Here is a 27,100-nt window from a genome sequence, read left to right on the forward strand (position 1 = left end):
TCAACAACAGCTGTTTTAAACTGTTTTCTTTTGACCCCAAGAATAATCTGTCAAAATCTTATATCATTTGACAACTAGAAGGTAAATAAATTAAAAAACCACATATGGGCGTACCTTTCATGGAGTTAAAGGGTATAATTTGCAAAATTACAAAGAACGCGCCTTTTAAAAAACAACAACAACCCTAAACTAAAACAAGTTTTCTTGAATTTGCTGAAAACCGTTTCACACTTCTTTTTTTCCAATGTAGTTTTTCTGTGCAAGCTCAGTAAGCATAGCCCATTAAGACTCCCATGTCATCCCAGACCTTAGCCAGGTCTTTATGCTCTACAAGGTACTGAATGACAGTTCTATGGTCCAAGTAATGGTGCAAGGCTGAGCAAGAGAGATGGTCAGTTAGTATTCTAAATTTCGATGTTCTGTAGACAATGGCTCACACATTTCAGGGAAGGATAAAATAATATGCCACATACATAAGTAACAAAAGCAGGCACTGCTAAATAAAGGATCAAAATCAGAACTGCTGTCATTGGAGCAGCCAATGGAGCAACCAAGATTATGGAAGCAGAAAGAAATAAGATTTTGAACCCTGAAATCCAACACACAGGAAGTCACCCTTAATGGTTTAATTTGGTATTAGAATATTTTTTTAAAAAAATAATTGTAATTTGATATTGTGATAATGTGGCTCTTTTGGATCAACGTGATTAAATAAAAATTATTATACAAAATCAGGCACTGATGTTTTCTAGGGGGAAATACTTGCCAGGGAGGAAGATTGTGATATTTTTATTTATTTACTTGATGGGGCGGGGGGGGGGGGGAGCTGCCCGCCCCTGGCTACGCATTCTGGCTCCGGAAAATAAGTGCAATCGCCAGAGAAGCTTGCAACACTCAAGGGTTTGCAACACACTCCAAGAATAAAACTGTCCAGCCCCATCTCCCACGTATACAGTACTTGGAAGTCGCGTCCAGCTGCTTCCGAACAGAACTTGGCATGATGAAAAAACGTAAAATCTGAATGGCAAAAAAAAAGGGGGGGGGTTTCCTGAGTAACTGGTGCATTTGCTCTGGAGGGGAGATAGAAAAAACTTCGAAACCATTCGCACCATAACTGGAAAGAACACTTGATGCATATTTTACACACACACCCAAAAAAAGGAATCCTGGCACCATCAGTTTAAGCGTGCTGCGAATTGCAGTTCGGTGCGGAGTAAGCTACAGTTCCCCGATATATATAGACACACACACATATATTTAGGGAAGGCAATGCCTAGAATGGATGCAGCCTTACTCTCGCATAAATCGAGGGAGCGCAGCCTTATTTTATATCCCTGAGTTGGAGAGACGCTTGCGCGAAGACCCTGGGAATCCGTAAGGCCCAAGCAGACGGCTGGCCCTTTTTGCATGCATCTATCTCCCTTGCATTCTTGGAGAGTCCAAAACTACGCAAGCACGGATGCAAGCAGCACCTTGCCTCTTCTGCTTACCTGCCTGGTCTGCAGATGCCCCGGAGCGCGCGCCGACTCCCCCCTCCAATGCTCCCCGACTCTGTCTAAAACGAAAGTAAGCCGGACTAGGAAATAGCAAGCGGCGGCAGGCGCGCGACCAATCAGCGAGGCGCTGCTTTCGGCGAGCAACCATTCAGGAGAGTGTGTTCCGCCTTCTTTGAATAATAAGGCTGTTCCCACGATTGCGCTCTCCTCCCTCTCCGGCAAAAGCACAGCTGTCGCTTAGCAAAGGGGCCGTGCTATAATCGTCCTCTGATCTTGCTGTGTTTTTTTTTGCAAACGTTTCCTAAAGCTAGCTAACGCGCTCTCTCTACCGTCTCCTCATCCTTGCCCTTTAAAAAAATAAAATAAAAATATTATAGGAAAAGCATTGTTCCCCTTGGCAAGATGTGTGTGGGTGCAGTTTTTTATTTATTTGAAAAATATCAAATTCAATGCATATATCTCAGGGCTGTTGACAGATGCTTCTTAGACAGAATTTGACACTACTGCTGCTGTCTTTTTTTTAAAAAAAAATATATATACTACCCTTCATCAAGAAATCCCAGAGGCAGTTCAAAGAATAAAATGCAAGATAAAGGTAAAGGTACCCCTGCCCGTACGGGCCAGTCGTGTCCGACTCTAGGGTTGTGTGCCCATCTCACTTAAGAGGCCAGGGGCCAGCACTGTCTGGAGACACTTCCGGGTCACATGGCCAGCGTGACGAAGCTGCTCTGGCGAGCCAGCACCAGCGCAGCACACGGAAACGCCATTTACCTTCCCGCTATAAAGGGTACCTATTTATCTACTTGCACTTAGGGGTGCTTTCGAACTGCTAGGTGGGCAGGAGCTGGGACTGAAAGACGGGAGCTCACCCTGCCGCGGGGATTCGAACCGCCGACCATGCGATCGGCAAGTCCTAGGCCCTGAGGTTTTACCCACAGCGCCACCCGCGTCCCAATATGCAAGATAGAGCACAGTAAATAATTAAGCCAAAACAACAAAACACCCTCCCCCTTCCCACAGATGCATTTAAAAGGCTGTAGAATATTCATCAGCCAAAGGTTGATTGAATAGCCATGTTTTAACCTGGTGCTAAAAATATAAAATGAAAGCACCAGGCGAACCTCCCTAGGGAGAGCATTCCACAAACAGGGTGCCACTGCAGAAAAGGCCCGTTCTTATGTTGCCACCCTCCAGATGTCACTTGCAAGGAGCGCACAAAGAAGGGGCTCCGTTTGTTCTAACAGGGACAAAAACCTCGAGGTTAGTGAGTTTGAGAAGACTGCATGATGAGGGCTTCCTAATTTTTGCATGTGCTTGGCACAAAATAATTAGCAACCCAGTCCTAGGTGGAATCTACAAATCCAAGACTTGTAGCAAGAAGGGGTTTCCTGCACAATGCTCTGTAGCTCTACTCTGGTTAGCCCCCCCCCCCCAGCTGCATAGGATTAGCTCCCAGTTAAAAGCAGGTAAAAGGGATGCGGGTGGCGTTGTGGGTTAAACCACAGAGCCTAGGACTTGCTGATCAGAAGGTTGGTGGTTTGAATCCCCGCAACAGGGTGAGCTCCCGTTGCTCGGTCCCTGCTCCTGCCAACCTAGCAATTCGAAAGCACGAAGTGCAAGTAGATAAATAGGTACCGCTCCGGCAGGAAGGTAAACGGCGTTTCCGTGCGCTGCTCTGGTTCGCCAAGAAGCGGCTTAGTCATGCTGGCCACATGACCTGGAAGCTGTACGCCGGCTTCCTCGGCCAATAAAGCGAGATGAGCGCCGCAACCCCAGAGTCGGCCACGACTGGACCTAATGGTCGGGGGTCCCTTTACCTTTTTAAAAGCATATCAGATTACAGCTTCTGTTGAAATATTTGAAGCTTCCCGATAGTTTCGTACCTCCGCAAAGATCAGGTTTTCACAGTAGTGTGTTTCCTTTAGCATCAGTACTGTTGTAGGTAATATCTCAAACTCTTAGTAAACTATGGATATGGGGTGGAGAGAGGAGGGAAGATTTCACCCAGCGTCGGATTCCAACCCAAAACCCTGAGATTAAGAGGAAATAAGTTTCCTGTATAGAACTTTTCTTACATTGATGCCACCGAAGTTACCACCCTTTGAGCAATGAAGCAGAAGTCTGCAAAGCTGCCAAGTTCAATATTATCAAGCTTTTCGGTAAGGAAATGAACGGCCAGGGTCAAACATGCAGCAACCGCTAGGAAACCCCCAAGATCCCAGCCTGCTTTTTGCAGCCAAACCACACAGAAAGGGGAGGAGGCGGATGCCGCGCCTGGGTGAAGGGCAGGAGGAGAGAGCTGTTCCTGGAACAGCACAGCCACACGTGCTTTCTGAGAAACAGGGACGAGTACGGGAAAGCCAGCGTCCGCAATGAAAACGAAAGTTAAAAACGGTCCCACGTGGTGGATGCCTGGGGAGGGGAATCAGAAAGAGCTAGCTTCAGAGAGATGGCCGGGAGGATTGCTTTGACCTCCTTTCGATTTCAATAACCTCCTCTGAATTAAAGAAAAGAAAGCAAAGCCCCAGCTTACTACAGTATTGCAGTGTTTCGGATCGATGCAAAGCGCTTTATGAGCGCGTCCATTGTAAAGCACTCTGAAAACAAGACAGGAACCCAGGGAGTTCAGAGGCGAGCTGTCAAGGAAATATTGGCATGGACTGAAATGGACAGTGTTGTAATTTGTTGCGTCTTCTGCACTGGCCAACATGGGGCGGCAGGGCTTAATAGATGATGCCAGGGAGCCTAAATCTGGTTTCACATCTTTGCTTTTAAAACAGGATTGAAGTGGAAGTTAAGGGGGCCGGAGATGGTTAATAGTACCCAGTTCCTTATTTGCATGAAAGTTCAGAACACTGCTCAATCAGAAATCTTTTATAAAAAACACACGTATTATGCACACACTAGTGTTTGTACTTCTCTGAACCCCAAAATAAACTCTGGTCTATCTCATATATTAACTAATTTTAGCATCTTCTCCGGTAGTAATGGAGAAAGTGAGGACTCCAGCATGAGCAGAATGGTTCCTCTTATCACCATGGGCAAAGCTTGGTCCAGAAAGCATTTAACTCTTTTGGTTCTGTGGTTGTTTCTAGTTGTCCTGTATACTAAGGCATTCATTCACGCATGCTATTACACACACACACACACAGAGACACAAACCTTTTGAAGGTTATGCCATGATCAAGAACAACAGCATTCATTATACATGCTTCATGTGTGCAAGTCCTTTCAAAGATTGAGAGGGGCTTGGGTAACTTCTAGTTTCTGAGACCCCTGGCCGTTATAAAAATAAAGAATGAGAACACAGGCACATACAAAAAAGACAGACATAATTTGAGTATTTATTTGACAAATGCTTTTTCTACCCTTCTTCTGTGCAAATGCACCAATTCATCAGACAAATCTTTTTTTGCCATTAAGATTTTTTGTTTTTTCATTATTCACTAAGGTACAGAAAACTAATGTAAAAAACAATCCACAAACAGTAATAAAAATAGACTTAAAGGTAGTTCTTAAACCTTACCACCCACAGAAGGCAGTAGTCCCTCCCAGCTCTCACCTGGGATCTAGGGGGGGAAATCTAACTTTCATTCAATGTCACAGCTGATATTAAGCATGGTAAGCTGAGATATACTCGAAGTCAAGAGTAGATTTCATGCTCTTTATTCATCTCATAGTGGTGAGGAGGAATGGAAGTTCCCCCAGAATGTCTGCTTAATATACATTATTTACACAATGGGCCCCACGTGATTGGCAAATTCCGGGATTCTCCTGTAGGCCAATCAGGTTGCGGATTCACTTCCACCTTGAGCTGGATTGGTTGGCTCCTGTGGACCAATCAGACTGCTGCATTCTGAATCCTATTGTTCTAGGACCAATCAGACTGCTGCATTTTGGATCCTATTCAACTCAGTACATAACATAAGCCCATTCCAATGTTCTTATCTCATAGTCAACTAGACTTAAAACTATAAAGACACAAAAATATAACAATTCTCTACCTTTCAACACCTACTTGAACCAGGCTCAGGTATCGGTAGTGGTTTCTTTATATGATCAGCTGATAGTCATATTCACTATATACTCTCCAGCCAAGGAAGCCTGCTATTCTTTTGGCGATGCAAAAACTACTTGTCTTGGAGCTAGAAAATCCAGTTCTCAATCTGATGTCCAGCTGTTTTTGGTTGTGTGTCAGTTTATTCAATATTTCCAATGCGGCTAGGCTTTAATGAAAGGCCCAATATGTTTTCACACATAATTACGTTGCTTGCAGTCACTCTAGCTTGTAATTTTTAAGGCTGCTTTGAAGAGTTATTCACACGTATGTGTGTTTGGCTCAGTTCTCCAATGTATCAAGGTTTAATATATTGTAAGAATGACAGTTTGGTGCACACACATTAAAATATCACAAGAATAAATATATAGCAAAAATACATAACCTTTGTGGATATACATGACTTGGAAGATTTGTTGAAAACATGGTGGATTTTGGAATGGCTGCCAGGATTCATAGTTCAGGATCCAGAAGTGGCAAGAATTGAAAAATAGAACCCCAATTTTTATGGAGTGGGAAGGACAGATTGCAAAAAGCAGCAGTAATTCTACTACAATTCTCCATTAAATTATATCTATATAGAGTATAAAGGCAGAAATAATATTTTTAGACCTGTGCAACTAATTTGATTCTAGCTTTTCAGTAGTACATCCATTTCCTAATTTTTCATTGCCACTTGTTTCATGTACTAAGTTCTAGTCCCATTTCAGACATAATGCTAAACCAGGGTCGTGAGAATAAGCCAAAGTGAGCCTCAAGCTTGCACAGTGCCAATGCTCTCCTCCTTCGCATGCAATGTCAGGAAAGTGCATACTTCCATCCAGGGCCGGATTTAGGTTTGATGAGGCCCTAAGCTACTGAAGGTAATGGGGCCCTTTATATGTCCAGCTGTCCTTTGGCAACAACAAATTGTCACTGTTTTTTGTGTTGAATATATGCTATATGGTAATTTATGGACCTAATAGGTATCTAGAGCCATTTGCACATAACAAAATTTTATCAAAGTGATTGTTGAACTGAAATACAATTAAGAAGTATATTGATAGTGAAATACAATTAAGAAGTATTGGGGGGGGGGGAGAGAGTGGGGCCCTAAGCTATAGCTTGTTTAGCTTATACGTAAATCTGGCACTGCTTCCATTAGCAGTTTTAAATCATCTGCAGCTTTCTGTTATGGCAAAACTGAGGAAATGGTGATTTATGTTCACTGTGCTTAGTTCAAACAAGCCAGGACTAGAATAAGAGAATCACAAAATAGTTGGAAAGGACCACAAGTACAATCTCATTCAACTTGCTGCAATGCGGGAATCTTTTGCCCCATGTGGGTCTTGAACCCATGACCCTGAAATTAAGCGTCTCATGCTGTATTGACTGAGCTATCCCTCGGGGTAAACCATGGAGAGCAGGGGTGGGGTGCACAAGCCAGAGGCTTATCACAGCTTGTTCTTTGGGCCCAATCCATGGCTTAGTGTTATGTCTGAACCAGGCCAAGTATTGACTTAATTTATGAAAGCAGAGTTTGGTCAAGGACAATTGTGTTTGTCTGGAGGAGTGATGAAGAACCTCTGGTTCTCATCAACACCAGTCAGGATGACTAACAGTAATTGATGATGGCAGTTGTACTCCAGAAACGTCTGTAGGGCCACAGGTTCCCCATCTGTGCTCCACAGGGTACAGATACAGTATCTACAAAGGGAACTAGAAAAACATCTTCTTAGGAATGTTTCTGTTTAAAAACATACATATGCACTTTAGACTCGTCAGTCAGCTGAATATGGAGAACTTAACTGGAAGAGAAGAAGAAGAAGAAGGAGAATCTATCAGTTTGTGGAAATTCGTTGCTGTTAGTTTTTCTTAAATGCAAGTTGAGCTACAGCTTGCTGGAAATGAAAATGCCAAATGTGTATCTGAAAACTGAAAGCTGAAGCAAACAAAAGATCTATTTGTTCCCTTCTTGTGAAAGATTGACCTAATTTTCTACTGTGGTGTGAAATCCAGATGTTACATTATGAAGAAGGCACAATGGTACTGTTGACCCAATTAATACAGCGCGGGGGGGGGGCGGGGAGAATATCACTGAGGATTAGAGGCCAATTTGATCTTTAAAATCATTTTTAAAAAACCCAGCTTCGTTTTGGAAGTTTGTGCCGTATCAGTTCTGCAGTACTAAATAAGCAAAGTGTTGTCTTTTCCTTCGTTGGTGGAGGAATGTGCAAGCTTGTGAATTATACAAAACTATTCATCATAGCGAAAGAAACTGCAACCTACTGAGGGCTACAGATACAGTAGTTTGGTTATAAATGTAGAAATTTTCTCCTATAAGCATACATTTATCAGGGTGCTGTGTGCAGTGTTTGCATAATTCCTTAAAATGTAAGCAGTTTCTGGAGCTGCAAGGTAGCAAACACACATGCACGTGGAGGGAGTCTTTTAGGAGCGGCTGCAAGGATTTTATTTGGAAATGGTTTATTGCTTCCTAACCATGTGAAGAGCTAAGTGTTTTAGAGTACTATTCTCTTCTCCTCCTGACAAACTACTCAGTCTTCCCTATAAAGCTGTCCTTTTAGCAGGGGCTGGCTTAGTGTGCTGTCTGAACCCAGAATCACTGTTAAGCTGTCCCCCTCTCAACCTGAGTGGGAGCCAAGAACAGGTACAAAGCGGCTGCAATCTGCTCAGAGAGAGACCACCCATTTGCATTAAGCCATCATTTCATTTCACATTATGTAAGAACACAGTCACTAGCTCTTTCATTGTAGTACCTGATAACCAGTGCTGACATACTTAGTGCCGTTTTATCAACAGCGGGAAAAAGTTAGTGACAATAAAGCTTTGCGCAGTCTAGTACAGTGGAACCTCAGAAGTCGAACGGAATCCGTTCCGGAAGTCTGTTCGACTTCCAAAACATTTGGAAACCAAGGCGTGGCTTCCGATTGGCTGCAGGAAGCCGTGGAAGTCATGTCAGACGTTCGGGTTCCAAAGAACGTTTGCAAACCGGAACACTCACTTCCGGGTTTGTGACGTTCGGGAGCCAAAACGTTCGACTCACAAGGCGTTCGGGATCCAAGGTACGACTGTATTCTAAAAGATACCCAGTCACTCCTTAACAGCAACTCTTCATTTGTTAACCACAAGTTTAGAAGAAATGAAGCTTGGAACGTACAGCAGTTTCCATTACGGTAGGGCTCAGGTGTTCTCTCAAAACGGCATAAACACTTGGAGACATGGGGAGAAGGTCTGATGGAGAAGGTGGGTCTGTGGAATCACTCAGGCTTTAAAAAAAGAGAGAGAGAGAAATGACATCTTGAATGAGTAATACGTGAGAAGCAGATACTGTTGTAAGGGACTGAGCTTAATTGACGCCTCAGGCACATACAGTGGTACCCTGGGTTACAGACGCTTCAGGTTACAGGTGCTTCAGGTTACAGACTCCGCTAACCCAGAAACAGTACCTTGGGTTAAGAACTTTATTTCAGGATAAGAACAGAAATCGCACAGTGGCAGCGGGAGGCCAATTAGCTAAAATGGTACCTCAGGGTAAGAACAGTTTCAGGTTAAGAACCGACCTCCAGAACGAATTAAATTCTTAACCCGAGGTACCACTGTACTCTAATTTCACTTCCCATCAATCCTGGATGGTTCACCCACTTATTAGGAGAGGGTTTCCAAGACAAAGCAGCAAAAGAAATGTCACTTCCTTTGCTGAAGAGCAACATACCAATTGGACTGGTATGCCAGACTTTCCACACTAAGAAGTTTGGGAAACGCGACTTAATCAGCATGACTCACATTTTGGAGACTGGGATAAATACAGAGGGGACGTAACCTTTGGTTCCTCCTTCCATAGGCCTTGGCACTAAATTAAAAGCAACAACAACAACATTACGGACATTAAATCTCCCATCTAGGAAACCAGAAGTGCATATTCAGCAGTGCAGCCGGGTGAATTTGTCCTTCACTGAAGACAGCTGGTGGGGGAGGACACATAGCTCAGTGGCAGAGCACACATTCTTCACGTGCACAAGGTTCCAGGTTCAAGTCCTGGTGATGGGAGAAGCTTCTGCTTGAAACCTTGGAGAACCACTGCCAGCCACAGTTGACAATACTGAGCTAGGTGGACAAATGGCTTGACGCGGTATATGGCCGCTTCCTATGTTAAAGGCTGCTCCAGAAGTTCATAGGACGGGGCTTAACCACATTTGACTTTCTGATCTGTGCTTGTGACGGGGCATGCAGTTTTTGTTTTTAATTAACCTTGCAGAGAACGTTCCATTTAATATCACATTTGTGAGGGAGATGGGGACTGACTGTTTTTGCCAAGCCAGCTTGCTTTTTCTTCTTTGCTAGTTTCGGTTTGTATTTTTGTTACTGCTTTGATTGTAAGATGTCTTGTGCACCACAAGAAGTAATTAAAAATGGACAAGTCTAATCTGTTTTTAAAGAACAAATGTGGCAAGCATGAGCATAGGGAGTTTGCATGCTCAGCAGTTTTAATGTAAAATGGTGGGGGAAGATTATTACTATTATTTTTTTTAAAAGCAATATCCTACCTTCATCTGGCTGAGAGCTATAGTGCTTTCCAAAGGCTTTGTCTTTGGGAATATCTGGATAGAGATATTTCAGTGGGTTTTCAGGAACGTTGTCTGCCATAATAACTTTGTAATCTCGTAAAATGTCAGCAAATGGCAGCGCAGTTAAACGACCCTTATTATATGGTTCAACAGAATGGAAATTCACTTCTCCTGTGAAGGACAAGATAGTTATGAATAAGCAGGCAGATAGTTGATCGCAGGTTGTTTTTTGTCAAATGGAAAGAAGAAGCACAAACTCACTTAAAATAATAAAAATACCAAATACACAAATGCTGGCCAGCTGAGTGCTGAGACAAGTAACAGATCCATTTCGTCCTAACCTGTTAAGGTACCAACTGAATACACTTTATAGGGAACTACTGCAACCCAGAGGAGGTGGTCCATAGAGGCTACAACAGTCTTTATTTAATCTTACACCTGTAGTTAAGGTAGCACTGAGATTTGCATTAAAAGCAACATTCGAATGATCTAAAAAGGATCCTAAAAGGTTTGGTACTGGCAATTTGGCATGTGAGATGAAAAGGGAGGGCGGGGCCAGGCCACTAGCATGCATTTCCCAAATTGCTTTTGGAACTCATGGATAAGGACGATAGGGGTCTGGAGTGCAGCGTTCAGCATGTTAAAATATAGCACGTACCATTTTCTGACCGCGATACCCAGGTAAAAGTAATCCCTCCTAAGTTGCTTTCACTAAACCTCAATAAAAATGTTCCAGGCATCTTGTCCTTGAGCAAATTTCTCTCTTTTTCTTTGCTTACAAACCCCATAATACATCTGCAAAAAGAAAAAGAGGAAAAGAAATAGGTTTATATGTGCACAATGCTTGTCAGAAAATCCTGTGGAACGCTAAAGACGAACAGCTTCTGCGGACTAAATCCCAGTGTTGTCCTGGACCTTCGCTCCTTTAAATACACAGGTTTACAATCCTGGAAATTTTAGACTTGAAAACCCCTGCATTTCAAGGGGGGGGGGGAATCTGAGTCTACTCTGGAATGGAGAATGTCTTATGGATGTCTTTACATTAAAGGAGAAACAGACCAGTGTGAATCCACAGTTTGCTCTGGTGTGGACAAGTTCTAACTTGCCTACCCCTTCAGGAACCTGGCAAAATGTTATGCAGCAAACACATGTAATTGCTGGTCACCTGCAACTTTTTACTGCAGCATGGAACTCCAAACTTTATTAGGCAAGTGGTGCTGAAGGGGATGTCCCAGTACGTTTCCGAGCACAATTCAAAGTGTTGGTGCTGACCTTTAAAGCCCTAAACGGCCTCGGTCCAGTATACCTGAAGGAGCGTCTCCACCCCCATCGTTCAGCCCGGACACTGAGGTCCAGCACTGAGGGCCTTCTGGCAGTTCCCTCACTGCGAGAAGCCAAGTTACAGGGAACCAGGCAGAGGGCCTTCTCGGTAGTGGCGCCCTCCCTGTGGAACGCCCTCCCACCAGATGTCAAAGAGAACAAGTACCAGACTTTTAGAAGACATCTGAAGGCAGCCCTGTTTAGGGAAGCTTTTAATGTTTGATGTATCACAGTATTTTAATATTCTTTTGGAAGCCGCCCAGAGTGGCTGGGGAAGCCCAGCCAGATGGGCGGGGTATAAATAATAAATTATTATTATTATTATGTTTATGTTTATGTCTTTTCTGCTATTCTTTTTCGTATTCTATATTGCTCTCCTGGAGTAGTTTTTGGCAGACCGGTGGTTCCTCATCATGCTTGTATCTAGAAGGATCAGCAAAGGCCCTATGATCAGTATTCAGGTGCCAATGACCCTGTGATAAACTTATATAAAACAAAAATGCAACCCATTGCGGTAAATATTTCTGCACTTTCAATACATAGTCTCTTAAATAGGTTTTTGGTCAGGTGATGAGGATTATAAATGTAATTCTTGGTAGCATTCTTGCTAGAGTGGTAGATTCTTGGTATAGCGAAGGACATTCACCAAACAAAATTAATTACTTGCAAGGCAAGTATTTCACTCACATTTTCTGACAGTTTGCTTAAAATATACCGTATTTTTCGCCCTATAGGACGCACTTTTTCCCCTCCAAAAATGAAGGGGAAATCTGGGTGCGTCCTATGGGGCGAATGCAGGCTTCGCGGACCTCTCCGCAAACAGCAGGAGCGCTCCCGCTGCTTGCGGACAGGTGCCTGCATGCTGAAGCCTGCGCGCGCTGAGCTCAGCGCGTCCAGGCTTCGCGGACCTCTCCGCTAGCAGCTGGAGCGCTCCCGCTGCTGGCGGAGAGGTGCCTGCATGCTGAAGCCTGCGCGCGCTGGGCTCAGCGCGTCCAGGCTTCGCGGACCTCTCCGCTAGCAGCGGGAGCGCTCCTGCTGCTGGCAGAGAGGTGCCTTCATGCTGAAGCCTGCGCGCGCTGAGCTCAGCGCGTCCAGGCTTCGCGGACCTCTCCGCTAGCAGCGGGAGCGCTCCCGCTGCTGGCGGAGAGGTGCCTGCATGCTGAAGCCTGCGCGCGCTGAGCTCAGCGCGTCCAGGCTTCGCGGACCTCTCCGCTAGCAGCGGGAACGCTCCCGCTGCTGGCGGAGAGGTGCCTGCATGCTGAAACCTGCGCGCGCTGAGCTCAGCGTGTCCAGGCTTCGCGGACCTCTCTGCTAGCAGCGGGAGCGCTCCCGCTGCTGGCGGAGAGGTGCCTGCATGCTGAAGCCTGCGCGCGCTGAGCTCAGCGTGTCCAGGCTTCGCGGACCTCTCCGCTAGCAGCGGGAGCCAGCACTGGGCTCCCACGGCTTGCAGAGAGCTGCCTGTTTGGGGGCTGGGGTCGGGGAAGCTCGGGCTTCCCCAACCCCGCGCCTGGGGGGGAAATAATTTTTTTCCTTTATTTCCCCCCCAAAAAACTAGGTGCGCCTTATGGGACGGTGCGTCCTATAGGGCGAAAAATACGGTAATAGTAACCAATGACACCTAAACAGTGTATACAATTTTCTTTAAACAATAATCATCTTTTAAAAAATCTGGATACATGATATTATGAAATTATATTTCATATTTACATATATAAATGAAATGTTTTATTTCTTTTGTAATGATTTTATTTTTCTGGGGTTTTTTAAAAGGCTTTTGGTTAATTATGTAATTTTTGCTGACTCAATCCAATGATGCTTTTTGTGCACCTAAAATTTGTCAAGAGTTAGGTATTGTTAATTTCATAATTTGAATGTATATTAGCTTTTTTTTTTTTTAAGGGATTGTGTTTGTTTTACTCTGCTTTTGTTAACCACCTTGAGTCTTTGTGGAGACATAAACAGGATTTTTTTAATAAAAAACAAACAACAACTATTAAGCCTGAAGGATGGGAAGTGGGAAATGGGTTCAGTACTTTTCCTTTCCCTCCAGCAGGGTCAGCAGGAGTTTCCAGGAGGCAGGTTAAACCACACATATATGAGGGAGTGAAAATTCAGAAAAAATCAGATCATGGATACTTTAGGTCATAAGTGGTTTGGCTTGAATTCTCAACCAGCTGGATAAGCAAAATGCTTAAACTGGCTAACAAAACTGCAAATATATTGAAATAAATGGTGGCTGTGTGCACACATATTCCTGGCAGAAATTCCTGTGGTTAATCTTTGTCCTCTTGCAGAACTGCAAGCTTCCACTGGAAGTTCCCTGGAACTGAGTGGCAACGACACTCGGGTGAACCATGGTGTTGCTCTGGTGCAGCAAAACAGCCAGGTATTACAATTGGGGCTTATGCACGCCAGAGTTTACTATGTTCTTGCAGCTGTTTGGATTCCCATTTGATTTGCATAGCTCACATTGCCTTACCCCTTTGACAGTACCAGTCTCAATGCTTTCCCCAAGTGAATTTGGGTTTATGCAATACCAGCAGGGCTTTTTCTCAGCCTGAACTCATTTCCACCACCTCTCAGGTGGGCGCCATTGCCATTCTAAGAGAATGAGGGAGGTGCTCATGGTGAGACCTCTTTTTCTAGAAAAATAGCACTGGATATGGGGATAATCAGAGGATATGGGGACACTGGAGGAAATTGGGGGCACAGAACATTTGTTTTGGTGTTTTGGGGTGAGTGGATCAATATCCATTTCTGCTTCTCTCTTTTTCCATGCCCACTACTTTGTTAACCCTTTCATTTCTTTTCTGGCTGTGCTCCAAACTATTTCCGGTGTACCCCTGAATTGAGGCATGTTGTTTTATCCCCTTTTGATCCCCCAAATACGTACAAAATGAGAACCCTGTTAGTGCTTAATCGGCATAAGAGAATTAAGAAATTAGAAGACAGGGACAAACACAAAAAGGATCACATGCTGATTTTTAGAGCATATCTGAAGGCAGCCCTGTTTAGGGAAGTTTTTAATGTTTGATGTTTTAATTATCGTATTTTTTATTTCTGTTGGGAGCCGCCCAGAGTGGCTGGGGAAACCCAGCCAAGTGGGTGGGGTATAAATTATTGTTATTATTATTATTATTAACAGGAAACACCAGTGTTGCTCCTTATATACAAATTCAAATACATGTGAGTGTGGACTGTCAGTCTGCATTTCTTAGTACAGAAAGTATTGATTTGATATGTAGTGATCTCTCCTATTCTAATTGATTCAAGAGGGTTCTGTAAGCTTCTCTGTGTGAAATAAAGAAGCAGAAGGTTCATGAAAGCAGAAGGTTCATGATGTTTGGGTTATTCTTTCAGAGAGGCTGAGTACAGCTGGCTTAAACTGGTTCCGTTATCTCTTTCTGTCAAGGTCATGCTGACTATAATAGTAAGGCCAGAAGGAGAATGGGTTTCCCTCTCTTTCTGGTGTGGTGTTCTGTATATAGTGTTAAGGTTTAGTTTTATTATAAGTTATTGTAAGTTCAAGTTAAGTCTGCTGCAACTGGATTTCCTATGGACAGTGCCAATCCTGGATGTATTGGATTTGTGACCATTGTGCTCATTTCCCTTCAGTAGCAGTAAAGCTCTGCTGGATGAAATACAATTGCCTCTGGTCTATTTTGGGGGGAATCCCGCAACGTGTTTAAGTTTTTACTCTGCTAACTATACATTGGAGTTCTGCTCTGGATCAATATTGAGTAGAATACATGGCAGGACTACTATGGCCTAAGTTGAATGGAGGGGATGAGAAGTGGATTAACATCAAAATAATGTTCAAGTGTGGACAAGCCCTCAGTATGGCACAAATGCACTAGTGCAACTCTTATTGTCATTATTAAATTTTTTAAAAATTCAATAGAAAATTTCCCCAAGAAACTCCTCTTGCAATTCAAATGTAGGCAGAAGTGGGGTAACATAGTAGTTTGTCTGTTTTTTAACCTAACTGCAATCTTAGCCATATTCTCCCATTGCTTCTGCTTTTGTTGAAATCGACAGGATTTAAAAGTGCTTAAGTCTGCTTGAGGCTGCCTTCAGAGTCTGTACCTACTTACTTACTTAACAAACAGGAAGGACAAAACAAAATTCCCCGTTGGCAGTTTATGTACAATCACCAAGATGCTGCTCACCCATCAATCCAAAGTGGAAGAATGTGCTTTTTAATTAGCTCCAAGATTGCTTCTAGCCATGCCCAAAACGTAAAGGATTTACCAGGTAAGTGTTCCTGTTTATAGAGCAAATTAGATACACAGAAAAATTAAGCTTTCAATATAGTACCGGTAACCTTTATCTTTAGACTTATTCTTCAACGAAAACAACCACTTGGTATTTGCAGACTACTGGAGGTCACCTGTGATACTATTTCTGAACAGTCTTTAGCTCCCTTCGTCAGCATATGAGACTACACTTTGCTATCAAACGTTCCAAAGCCAGTCTATAAGTAGCTATTTCCCCTATTTTTCCTTTTAAAAAATATAGTAAGTGTTTACGATACAAAGAGTCACACACTCATTATTCCACCCACTTTTGCTTGTGGAACTACCCACCACATGTGACACATACCCCGCCACCAAAGAAGTTTATCTGTGAAGGAACGTGGTCCTCGGACTAGAAAAGGTTCCCCACTCCTAGGCTGGATTTACACTGATCTGTAAAAACGCTAATAAAAGCTAGTTCAAAACCCTGTCATATAGCTCTCAATGCAATTTCCTATTCCCATTGTGACTCTGCAATGCCCTCTGGTGTCACACTTTCATAACACATTTTTCACGTTATAAGTGACCAGTGTAGGTTCACCCCTAGTCTATAGTCTTTTAACATTGTGCCAAAAAAAGCACTTTTATTTCATATTTGTTATAATCATAATGACATATTTCCTCTCCTATCCCGTCTCTCTCAAAAGAAGAAAAATCAAATGGAAGTGAGAACAATGAAACTCTATATGCCAGTCTTTCTCAACTGTGGGTCCCCAGATGTTGTTGAACTACAGCTCCCATCATCCCTGACCACTGGCCCTGCTAGCAAGGAATGATGGGAATTGTAGCCCCACAACATCTGGGAATCCTAGCTTGAGAAAGGCTATTATATACCATATAGGTACATAATATACAATGAAACCCTCTGCATCCCTGAAATGTTGTGGAGCTCTTTGCTAGAATTAAAAGCTCCCATTCATCAACTACTGAGTTTTTAAAACAACAAAACCTCACAATATGGCTGTCCGCTAGGGATGGGTGAATATGTCAATTTCAGTTTCACTTAGCCACTTGTTAATTTCCCATTCTTCTGTTCATTTCGCCGCATTTCTGAATAAGTTTGTGACTTCATTTTAAAATAAGTGTTCATGAAAATTCATCAGCATCAGTGCAAATCTCTCCTAATATACACACTTTTTCATTTCATAAAATGTATATACAGCTTGTTTGTAGAAAACCTCAAAGCGGTTTTTGCAAAGCAATTTCTCAAAATATAATAAATGCATTTATATGTTATTTTCACTAATCTATTGATTTATATGTGCACTTTACCCTCATATATGCATTTTTGTACACATTACTTGACTAGCAAAATTCACAAGAAGTGTGACTTTCAAAGAATGACTGTGCTTCAGTTTGGGTATTGAGTTTCAGGAAGTGTGAGTTATGTAAGTTCACATTTAAATGCAAAATGAATTGAATTTCTCCCCAAATCCCTATTATTCACCCACCAGTGAAGCAAGGCTGCACCACTACCCTTTTTACTTGCAGATGGGATGTTGCACTTTTGCTACTCAAAAGCTGTACGGCAAACAGAGTTGGCCTACGACATTTAGGCATCTGAAGTGAACTACAAAATAGCATGCCCACCACCCAGCAGGGAAGAAGGGGTGAATGAAGACCTACATCAAGAACAAGAGGTGGGTGGTAAAGATCTACATCAGGAATAAGGTAGGAGTCAAGATCTATTTTGGGGACAAGAGAGGGTGCAATAGCAGCAACAGCAGGTGATACATTCCTTGAAGGCTGGATCTGCTCCCCTGTGGATCCTGCCACCTGAGCCAGTTTCCACACATAGCCTCATGGGTGGGCCGGCCCCACATGCAAGCATCATGAAAATAATTGATTGGAGAATAAGTGGAGTGTTTGGAAAGACCTATGGTGCTTCAGTATCTGACTTGTGTACAAACATGGCCGAGAATGCAAGCAGCATTGTGAAACATCTTAACAATGACATACCTTACAGAACTTTGACCAGGAAAGTTGATGGTCCCCATAACTAACTTGCAGTCCTAAAATTTAACAGGGAGAAATGTGAGGCCAACATCTTTCCATAATTTTTCTTTTAAATAACACAGTTTGAAATAATTTAAAAAGACAAGCACAATTTCCCAGTTGTACTAAAGATTGAAGTACTATGAAGCAATCTGTGAGTTTCAAAATCCTGCCAAACAGCAAAGAAGAAGCTAACAACAACAACAACAACAACAATTTTATTATTTATACCCCGCCCATCAGGGTAGCAAGCTAATTTAGGAAATGCAGGATAGAGCATGGAGTATGCACAGTTCTGTCCTCCAATATCTCATTACCATTTCCCCATAGCATTTGCCACATGAGGCAACTGCCTCAATCCACCTAATGTTAGGGCTGGCCAGATTTACAACAGGACACAGTTTGGTTCAGAGAATTAATGCTGAAAATTTGCTTTATAGTTTCACCTGTAAGTTTGTCTGCCAGCATACTAAGTTGATCAGAGTTGAGCCCACGGCCAACATATGATGAAAACTGCCAGCTCAGTACTTCCAAGACTTGATTCAAAGTGCCGGGTGGTGGATTATTAAAGAAAGCCAAGTTCTGCAGCCAAATGAAAGTTAACACAAAATTCTGTTAGCTACTCATTGTTTCCATATGTGAGCTGTCTTGGGAACTCTGAAGTGCCAAAGGGCAGTAGAAGAAATGTACCATGTTTTTCCATGTATAAGATGCCCCTATGAATACGACGATCCCTATTTTTTGAGCCCAAAATTAAGGATATTGAGTTTAAATCCAGAACCAGAACCCGAGCCCAGGCCCAGGTTGCTGCGCTTGAACCACCCACACCAGAATCCAAACCTGGGCTGCCCGTGCCAGAGCCAGAGCCCAAACCCCTATGCATTCACCATCCGTGAATAAGACAACCCCAATTTCTGACTATTTTTTAAAGCAAAAAACATTGTCTTATACACAGAAAAATATGGTAATACATAATATATTTATTTTAATGTATGTGGCAGGTCTAAGATTATGAAGTCAGATTGCTTATATATGATACATGTGGGGTGTAACATAAGCAGTCAAGTACAACACTTCCTGTTTGCCCAGAGTGGACAAGCAGGGGCATGTTACTCCCGCCAGGAGGACTTCCTGTCACATCTGGTCTGGAGCACCCTCCCCCTGCGTGTGACCAGGTAGGTGGCCGTGACCCTGGGTGACCTTGTAAAAGGGCCAGTCACGCAGCCATCTTCCCCTACTCTTTTGCTGCTTTCTTCTGATACTGATGTATTTTGCTGTCTGCTCGCTCTCAGCCAGCAGGACATGGGCTCAAATCCCTATGTGAGATGAACCCACTCTTTTCTGTAACTCTAAGCTAAAGCCTGCCTTCAGGGATTCAACTGCAAACTGAATGTGAGTAAACTTATTACTTTTAAAAGAAGACTGTTGTGTCTTTATTCTTTTTAGGAGGGATGAAAGGGGACTTGTCAGGAACAGAACCCAATCTGGACAAAGCCAGATTGGATTGCTTAAGCAAACAGATTCAAACAAATCTACCAACTAGCTTCCTGCTATATAGTGGGGAATGCACTCTGCTGCCGACTCACATGCGTGAGTTAGGGAGGATACTATTAAATCAATATATCCTCTCCTAGTATCTACAACATTCCCCCAATACATTATTTGGAGATCTTAAGAAAGGGTAAATATAGACTGTAAATAGAATTCAGAACATACGAGCATCATCTTTCAAGTACCAATAAGGATACACAAGTGTCATGAATATCTCTTAGAGAATTGTGAGAAAGATGCATCATGGGAAAGAAGCCCTCTGTGCTTCTATACCCAATTCATGAAAAACAGGAATTTTGCTATATAAAACCTACCTGTGGTTCACTTGTGGGCAAGTTGTACCAGATAATAGAAGCCCAAGCACTGGGCAATTGGCTGACATTGGAAATCATCACTACTGGTAAGGAACTCGTCTGAGGAAAAAGATGCATAGATTTCATTGTTTATATGGAACAGACTGTAGTTTTGAACTGAATGCATTAGAAGTTACTGATGCAATGTCATAAAATGCTGCAATCAAAATGCTGTATGGTAGGTGTACTCTTGCTGATTTTTGCAGGTAATCAATATTGTTGGAGTTCAGCTTTCTATGCTGGACTCCACATGCAGGGCTACTTGTGGCATGTGCCAACCAATAAACCCAAGCTACAAAGGCAGGATACAAGAGGAGCTAGAAAACAAATGGAACTTTGGAGAAATAAGTCATCGCTTGTTTGACCATGTGTGGGTCAACTTATGTTTAACTTGTGATTTGTTAAACAAACAAGGGCTTAGCATTTTGTAAAACAGGCCACTGTTTCTAGGTACAGTGGTATGTTGGTTTTCGAACAGAATGCATTCCGGGAGTCCGTTCGACTCCTGGAACCATTCAAAAGCCAAAGTGCGGCTTTTGATTGGCTGCAGGAGCGTCCTGCAGCCAATCAGAAGCAACGTCGGACGTTTGGCTTCTGAAAATCGGAATACTCACTTCCGGGTTGCAATCATTCAGGAGCTGATTTGTTTGGGAGCCAAGGCATTCGGCTTCCAAGGTATGACTGTACAGTTTTCCTTTATAGGCCACTTTATATACAGTGGTGCCTCGCAAGACGAAAAGAATCCATTTCGCGAGTCTCTTCGTCTTGCGGTTTTTTTTGTCTTGCGAAGCAAGCCTATTAGCGGATTAGCGCTATTAGCTGCTATTAGCGGCTATTAAAGGTTTAAGGGATTAGCGGATTAGCTGCTAAAAGGCTATTAGCGGCTTAGATCAGCTGACAAGCGGCTTAGATCAGCTGTTAAGCGGCTTAGGGGCTTGGGAAAAAGGGGGGGAGGGGAAAAAACCCCCAGGAATCGCAAGGCATTTCCGTCTTGCGAAGCAAGCCCATAGCAAATTCGTCCTGCGAAGCACCTCCAAAACGGAAAACCCTTTCGTCTAGCGGGTTTTCCGTCTTGCGAGGCATTCGTCTTGCGGGGCACCACTGTAAATATATACTGAGAGTACTTACTTCCAGGTCTATTGTCAGACCATATAAGCAGACCTGTGTTTCAAAGGTTATAGAGTGTAGTTCTTCAGTTACCATTTGAGGGCCCTGAAGAGATAGAAAAGGTTTTTATAAAAAATATCTGAAACACATATGACACTAAACATGAGCGAGTTGGAATGCAACTCAAACAACCAAGTTACTATATTTTGAAATTTTGTTAAACAGGATTAGATGCATTGTGGATTCCAACGCCACTATGCTTGCTTCCGAAGTTTCCTGCGTTTCCAAATTTAATTTAAACAAGAACAAAACAAAATTGTTGTGATGCATCTTACTTCTCAAAATGTTAAAAAAACTAACTGTGCTATTTGAAGGCTGCTTTCAGTAATGGCAAAAATATCATCTTCAGGTTTTAAATACCAGTGGAAATGGTTACTTTCAAAATCAGGGATGCATTTTACAGATTTTATTTTTATTTTGTAGGAAAGTGAAATGAATCAATTTATCCAGAAGTGGGAGCCCCAAAGCTACTTTTCTATTAAACCCTAATAGGTAGAAATAAATTGTCGCTGCCCTTTAGAAGGTCCAGTGCTTGTTTTTTTGGGGGGGCACAGGGGTACACATACCCCTAAACATTTTTTGAATTAAAGTTTGGCCTCATTGAGGTGCAGTATTTCAATATGAGTAGGAAAATGAGAGTATCCCTAAACATTTTTTTGAAAAAAAGCACTGAGAAGGTCTATCGATAAAAATATTTCTGCCACATGTTGCCATTGTTTAAAGAAAATAACAGAGCATGATAGCATTTCAGCTGCAATTGCTTATCTCCCCTCTCTCTCAAAATCAAAACTCTGACTCCATTTAGGTAGGATGGGGGAGGACTTTTATCATTCATTCATTTTAAACAGTAAACTATTGGTGTACCATGCGTTATATGGCCATTATAAATTTATACTTAACTTATATGGATAAATATGGACAATGACATTTTCTTCAACTCAACAGGGCAGCTATGCCACACTACAAATACAATCCAAATGATTAAATCTTCCTACCTCACTGCCCTTGTTTCCAGTACATGATTTCATTTCTTTTGGTTGCTAAAAAAAGGTTAAAAATCAAGACTGAGATTAATATACAATAGTGTTTATTCACAGAAACTGTTAGTGATGGGTACTTTTGTGTTCAGTTGATGACAATCAAAGAAGCATGGAATGGGCCCTCTGGTGGAGACAAAAAACCTTCCAAAAGAATAATTATAATACAGTGGAACCTCGGTTTTGAATGTAATCCGTTCTGGATGACCGTTCAACTTCTGAAACGTTCAAAAACTGAGGAGCAATGGGCAGTTGGCAAAATCCATTGAGGGGGAAAATAAAAACATGCAGTGGAAGCCGTACGACTTCTGAGGCGCGTTCGAAAACGGAAGCAATTACTTCCAGGTTTTTGGTGTTCGGCTTCCGATACGCTAAAAAAACGAGATTCCACTTTACAGTGTGGTACCTCGGGTTACATATGCTTCAGGTTACATATGCTTCTGGCGGCGCAGCAGCAGCAGGAGGCCCCATTAGCTAAAGTGGTGCTTCAGGTTAAGAACAGTTTCAGGTTAAGAATGGACCTCCGGAACAAATTAAGTACTTAACCCGAGGTACCACTGTATTGGTATTTTCCTATGCCATCAGACGTTTAGTGTTCTAGCTTGGGGACTCAAAAACAGATTTCACAATTTCCATGCATTTTGCCATGTCTGCTTTTTGTGGTTGTTAAATTTTAAAAATCAGCATCGGAAGGGGAAAAAATGCAAATTGCATCAGTGAATGGGATCAGAGCAAGAATCGGAGGGGAAATTTAACTGTTTTATCCACAGCTGCATTCTGGAGGGAAATCCCTTTTCCTCACCTGCACTGGACCCAACTAGGGAATTACCTCCAAAGCAAACACCAGGTTCAGAATAGGCGGCAGCAGTGCTTCCCCCCAGGGGTACTCAAGGGTACGCAGTACCGGCACCGTTGTTGTTGTTAAAGTGTGGCTCTTACTGTAACAACTTCATGGTAATTACCTTCACCTATTTTTCTATTTTAAAAAAGCACTGGGCAGCAGGGAGGAAAGGGTTAGATTCTCCACATACCTGCATCCGTTTCTCCATTTTTGGGATATAATTAATGAAGTATTGCCTTACCAAATGACGAAATTCTACAGAAAGGCTCCCATTTGCAGATTCATCCATGTTCATTGCTTTTACATGAGTGCCACAAAGGATAAATCTGCGGTTGCTAGAAGACACATCCCAGTAAGCAGCAGTAGAAAAATAATAAGGGAGCAACACGTGTTTGTTGTAGAAGTTCCATCATTTATGTTGTCTTACCTTATAGTAGAAGCATTCCTGAATTAAAAAGACAAGAAAACCCAAGGTAATTTACTGCGCTGAACTAAAACAATGTGTTTTAAAGCACAAAGGTTGACTCATGTTTCTGATAGAGCATGTTCAGAGCTTATTCAAAGTATACCTGGAAATTGAGAACTCAAAGAAAACCAATAGCAGTGGCAGAGTTGGCATTCATAGTGAGATACAGTAATTTTATTGTCATGGTTCTCTATTTTGTTTTGTTTGGTGCAGTCGACTTCCAAAACGTTCAGAAACCAAAGAACGGCTTCTGATTGCCTGCAGGAAACTTCTGCAGCCAAGCGGAAGCTGCAGAAGCCCCGGCGGACGTTCGGCTTCCAAAAATAGTTCGCAAAGCAGAACAGTCACTTCCAAGTTTGCGGCGCTTGGGAGCCAAAATGTTTGAGAACTAAGCTGTTTGAAAACCAAGGTACGACTGTATACAGTTGTGCAAAGTTTCTGGTCAATGAGCGTAATAAAGAGATTGATTGTTTGCAATCTTTATTTCATTGATACAACAGAATTAATTTGCATGGATTCCATCCTGCCATAGATAACTGCAACTGCTGTTAATTTTACCAAGTGGGGGCATTTGTAGGATTTCTTCCGAAGTTGCATTTTGTGCTGAAACCACGGAACAGTGAACAGTACTTTGAAAGTTGTGGTTGTAAAACCACACTTGCTATGGAGGCCTAAGCAATCCTGACACCAGTCTATGCAGTCACAGCAACTTGTTTTCTTGCGTGAATTGCAGTCTTAGTTGCATATTACCCAAAATGTTGTTAACAGTCTGAAGAAATCATGAGATCCGCCCCCCAATACCCTGCAAGTTATCTACCTGTCAATAGAAGCTTTCACTTTGATCTGGTAGTTCAGCTCTGGCAATCTAATAAGCAGTCTAGGGGAGAAAAAGGAAGGGGGGGGGAAGCTTCATACATTTAATAGCAAACAATGATAATTGCCTAGGGAAATTAGCTTTCATAACAGTTTTTATGATAATCTTGAACAGCCAAATTAAGCAATCCATGCATACTTTGCAAATCGCATCCACAATGTTAGTGTGAAACCTGCCGCCAAATGCATGAGACTCGCAGATGCAGTCCAATAGTAACTAAAAGTAATATGAATTAGTCAAAGTGAAGAGAAGCTGTTGTTCTCATCTTCTGAAAGATGCTGTGATAGATGCTGGCCTGAGTCTTCAGGTCCATAATCTCTTCCATTTAGCAGCTCCATTTAAAAAACTGATTTCTTCAAGAACAAAAGACAATAGAAGTTTTAATGTTTAAAAATATTTGGCCCAGTGTGCACAGTGGCGGAGGAAGAGGAGTGCGGGGGGAGCACCCCACCCCCGGCAGCGCAATCCTGGTGGGGTGCCATCGTGACTGTGCCCCTGCCTGCCCTGGGCACCCCGCCGCAGGACACATGCCTGCCCCGCCCCCGCCTGCTCTCCGCCCCCCAGTGCCGGAGCATGAAGCTCCGCCACTGAGCGGATACTTGAAGAGATACTCCAGGACACTAAGCAAATCAAGTAAATGGTTACGTGATAGCCTTTACTCACCTAAGTTTAACAGTGAACTGTATTAAAGTTTTAAGAACCAAAGGCCTCTGAGGATGGGTTGGCATGCAGGGCTGTCTCTCAACTACAAATGAACTAATACAAAAGGAAGTAAATATATTTGTTAGTACTTTACATAAACATGTATAGAGAAATACTGAAGGATAAGCAAGATTATTTCATCTCGTGAAGACAAATTCTTCAACATGGCAGGGTTACTTTTTTAGACACATATTGCATTTTCATGACAGGAGCTATATGTTGACATGCCTTTCAGTCACAAATTATACTTAACACGAAACATAAGCTTACGTACCTTTGGAAGAGGCTGTAGAGCAAAAAGTTCACTCTTTCCAGCAAGTGAGGTCTTTGCAGGGGAATGGGGTCTCCCTCATATGTGAGCTTGACCAAAAGCTCATCCAGTTTCTCCAGCTGCCTTCTTATTTGAAAAAGACTCTCTGCCATCAGAGTGAAACTGAATAAATGAAAAGAAAGGATCAACTCTCTCTCTCTCTCTCTTTCCTTCACACACATGCAGTGAAATGGACACCTGGTGGAATCTAAATGTCTTATTTTTATATTTTGTCTTTGGCAAGTTCTATATAATTGCATACAGTGAGCTGTGTTCTTATCTCTCTGTATTCCTTTGTGATGTGTCCCATTGCAGCAGACGGTAAGAGCTCAGGTATAGAAGATGGGGGAAAGGCACAGAAAACAGATAAATGGATTGACAATTCAACTAGGGTGCGGTGAGACAAGAGGGAGGATAAAATCTCTGTTGTCTCCTGTTTCCAGAACCAACAAAAGAAATCCAAAAGCAGCTATCTTTCTCAGGATAAAGTGCACAGTGCCAATGGCTGGGGTGGGATATACTCTCTATCAGGTAACTTTCGATGGAGGTTTTGCAACTGGCTACAACCCTAACAGTGATTCCCCAGATATGAAAGTGTTTGCTTGGGGTGACCATGACACAATCTGTGTGGTTCAGCCACAGCCCCTCATTTCTTCCATTGCAGCAACCTTGTTTCAAAGAGCCCTTTTCAGAGCAGGTGATGCCTGCTAGAGTTATTTTCACTTCAGATGCATACATTCTTAGAAGCTGCATAAACTCTGTTAACCTCTAAGATTAAATTTGTATTGGGTATTCTGGGCTGGGGAGAAGCAGCAGAAGCAGCAGCACCACTTCCTGTCGCACTTCGCTCAGAAAATAGGAGTTACCGATAAAAGTTTACCAGTTTTGCAGCTGATCAAGCCCATTGTGCAGAGGCCCTCCGATGCAAGCAATTTGTTGCCTTCTCTTCCAGTCCACTAATTCTTCTGTTAGCAAGTTATTCACCAAGGCTTCAGCTTCTTTGATTATTTGTGCCATTTTGCTGAGAACTTCCTAAAAGACACAGGATATGTATCTCTCGTCCAAGCAAGGACCAAGAATGTTTATAAATGCAACTGTCCTTTATTGCTCTGGAATAACCTTCACCAACTGGGGGGCCTCTAGATGTTTTGAGCTACAATTCCCACCAGCCACAGCCAGTATGGCTGCTCTGGAGCTCACCATCCATACAACCAGTGCTTTTTTCTGGGGGTACGCAGGGGTACGCATACCCCTAAACATTTTGTGGATCTTTGTACTTTTGCCCATTTACTGTGTTTATTTTTCCAGATTTGAACTATAAAATGGTGATTTTCATGAGTCAAAATGAGAGTACCCCTAAACATTTTTTTAGAAAAAAAGCACTGCATACAACAATGCCTACTACAATAACACAATGCAAAGAGGAAACCTATTTTTTCTACTCACAGCTCTGAGGCTCTCATCTTTGTAAGGATAATCAAAATCTGAACATCTTCCAGGATGTATATCAGACTTTTCTGTTTAGGAAAGCATTTAGGGCAACCTTCATCAAATAATTTCTTTCCAGCAATTTTGAACTAGAATTCCCATCAACCCCAGGCAACATACATGATGGGAGTTTAGACCAAAACAACTGGAGGGCAACAGATTGGCAAAGAGTGCTATATAATATGTCTGGACTAAATTCCACCTATGAAGCACTTCGGCATACAAACTTCAGAAGCTCAAAAGGTCCCTAAAGTACTAACACTGGATCACAATTCCCCATGGAATACATATCAGTATTACTATCTACTTAGGAAAGGTAAGACATTTCGAAAGTGGAGCTTCAGACCTTATTTTTCTGATTTTATCTTACAAAGTTAATTGTAGGAAAGTTTTAAACAATCATAGTGTTGTTGTTTTTTTAAAAAAAACTCCCCCCCCCCCAACAATGCTGATATTTAACATGTAGATTCTTCAGGATTTCCACTATCCACTGGCCTAGAATTTCAAGAGATACAAGTGAATGTAAAGTTCACCAGATGTGAGCAACTTTGGCACTTAATAAAGCATGGTTTCTGGAGGA

The 27,100-nt window shown here is 42.5% G+C and overlaps 2 protein-coding genes across 9 annotated transcripts in view; both read right to left on the reverse strand.

Annotated features, from left to right (window-relative positions):
- Positions 1-1,609, reverse strand: part of STAT1 (signal transducer and activator of transcription 1) — a 46,396-nt gene extending 44,787 nt beyond the window's left edge. For 2 of the 3 annotated variants that reach the window (XM_083408669.1, XM_083408670.1), the window contains exon 1: positions 1,491-1,609. Coding sequence is in view for 1 of the 3 variants with exons in the window: in XM_083408668.1 (XP_083264794.1) it covers positions 1,295-1,302 (8 nt within the window). In the remaining 2 variants the exon portion in view is untranslated. Of the gene's footprint in view, positions 1-1,294; positions 1,317-1,490 lie in introns of those variants that run through there. The other variant, XM_083408668.1, reaches the window with a different exon arrangement.
- A 3,211-nt stretch (positions 1,610-4,820) lies between these two features.
- STAT4 (signal transducer and activator of transcription 4) overlaps positions 4,821-27,100 on the reverse strand; it is a 37,793-nt gene continuing 15,513 nt past the window's right edge. For 5 of the 6 annotated variants that reach the window (XM_083408391.1, XM_083408390.1, XM_083408392.1 and 2 more), the window contains 17 exons: positions 25,913-26,064; positions 24,997-25,155; positions 24,684-24,776; positions 23,964-24,023; positions 23,108-23,125; positions 22,922-23,015; positions 21,798-21,842; positions 20,764-20,847; positions 19,597-19,695; positions 18,178-18,313; positions 17,696-17,748; positions 15,611-15,705; positions 10,780-10,916; positions 10,101-10,292; positions 9,340-9,406; positions 8,714-8,822; positions 4,821-7,340 (listed from right to left, as the gene is read on the reverse strand). In XM_083408391.1, the coding sequence (XP_083264517.1) occupies positions 7,314-7,340; positions 8,714-8,822; positions 9,340-9,406; positions 10,101-10,292; positions 10,780-10,916; positions 15,611-15,705; positions 17,696-17,748; positions 18,178-18,313; positions 19,597-19,695; positions 20,764-20,847; positions 21,798-21,842; positions 22,922-23,015; positions 23,108-23,125; positions 23,964-24,023; positions 24,684-24,776; positions 24,997-25,155; positions 25,913-26,064 (1,620 nt within the window). In that variant the 3' untranslated portion in view covers positions 4,821-7,313. The remainder of the gene's footprint in view (positions 7,341-8,713; positions 8,823-9,339; positions 9,407-10,100; positions 10,293-10,779; positions 10,917-15,610; positions 15,706-17,695; positions 17,749-18,177; positions 18,314-19,596; positions 19,696-20,763; positions 20,848-21,797; positions 21,843-22,921; positions 23,016-23,107; positions 23,126-23,963; positions 24,024-24,683; positions 24,777-24,996; positions 25,156-25,912; positions 26,065-27,100) is intronic. The other variant, XM_083408389.1, reaches the window with a different exon arrangement.

This window comes from Podarcis tiliguerta (genome assembly GCF_965153285.1).
Source record: "Podarcis tiliguerta genome assembly, chromosome: 1".
NCBI classification, from domain to species: Eukaryota; Metazoa; Chordata; class Lepidosauria; order Squamata; family Lacertidae; genus Podarcis; species Podarcis tiliguerta.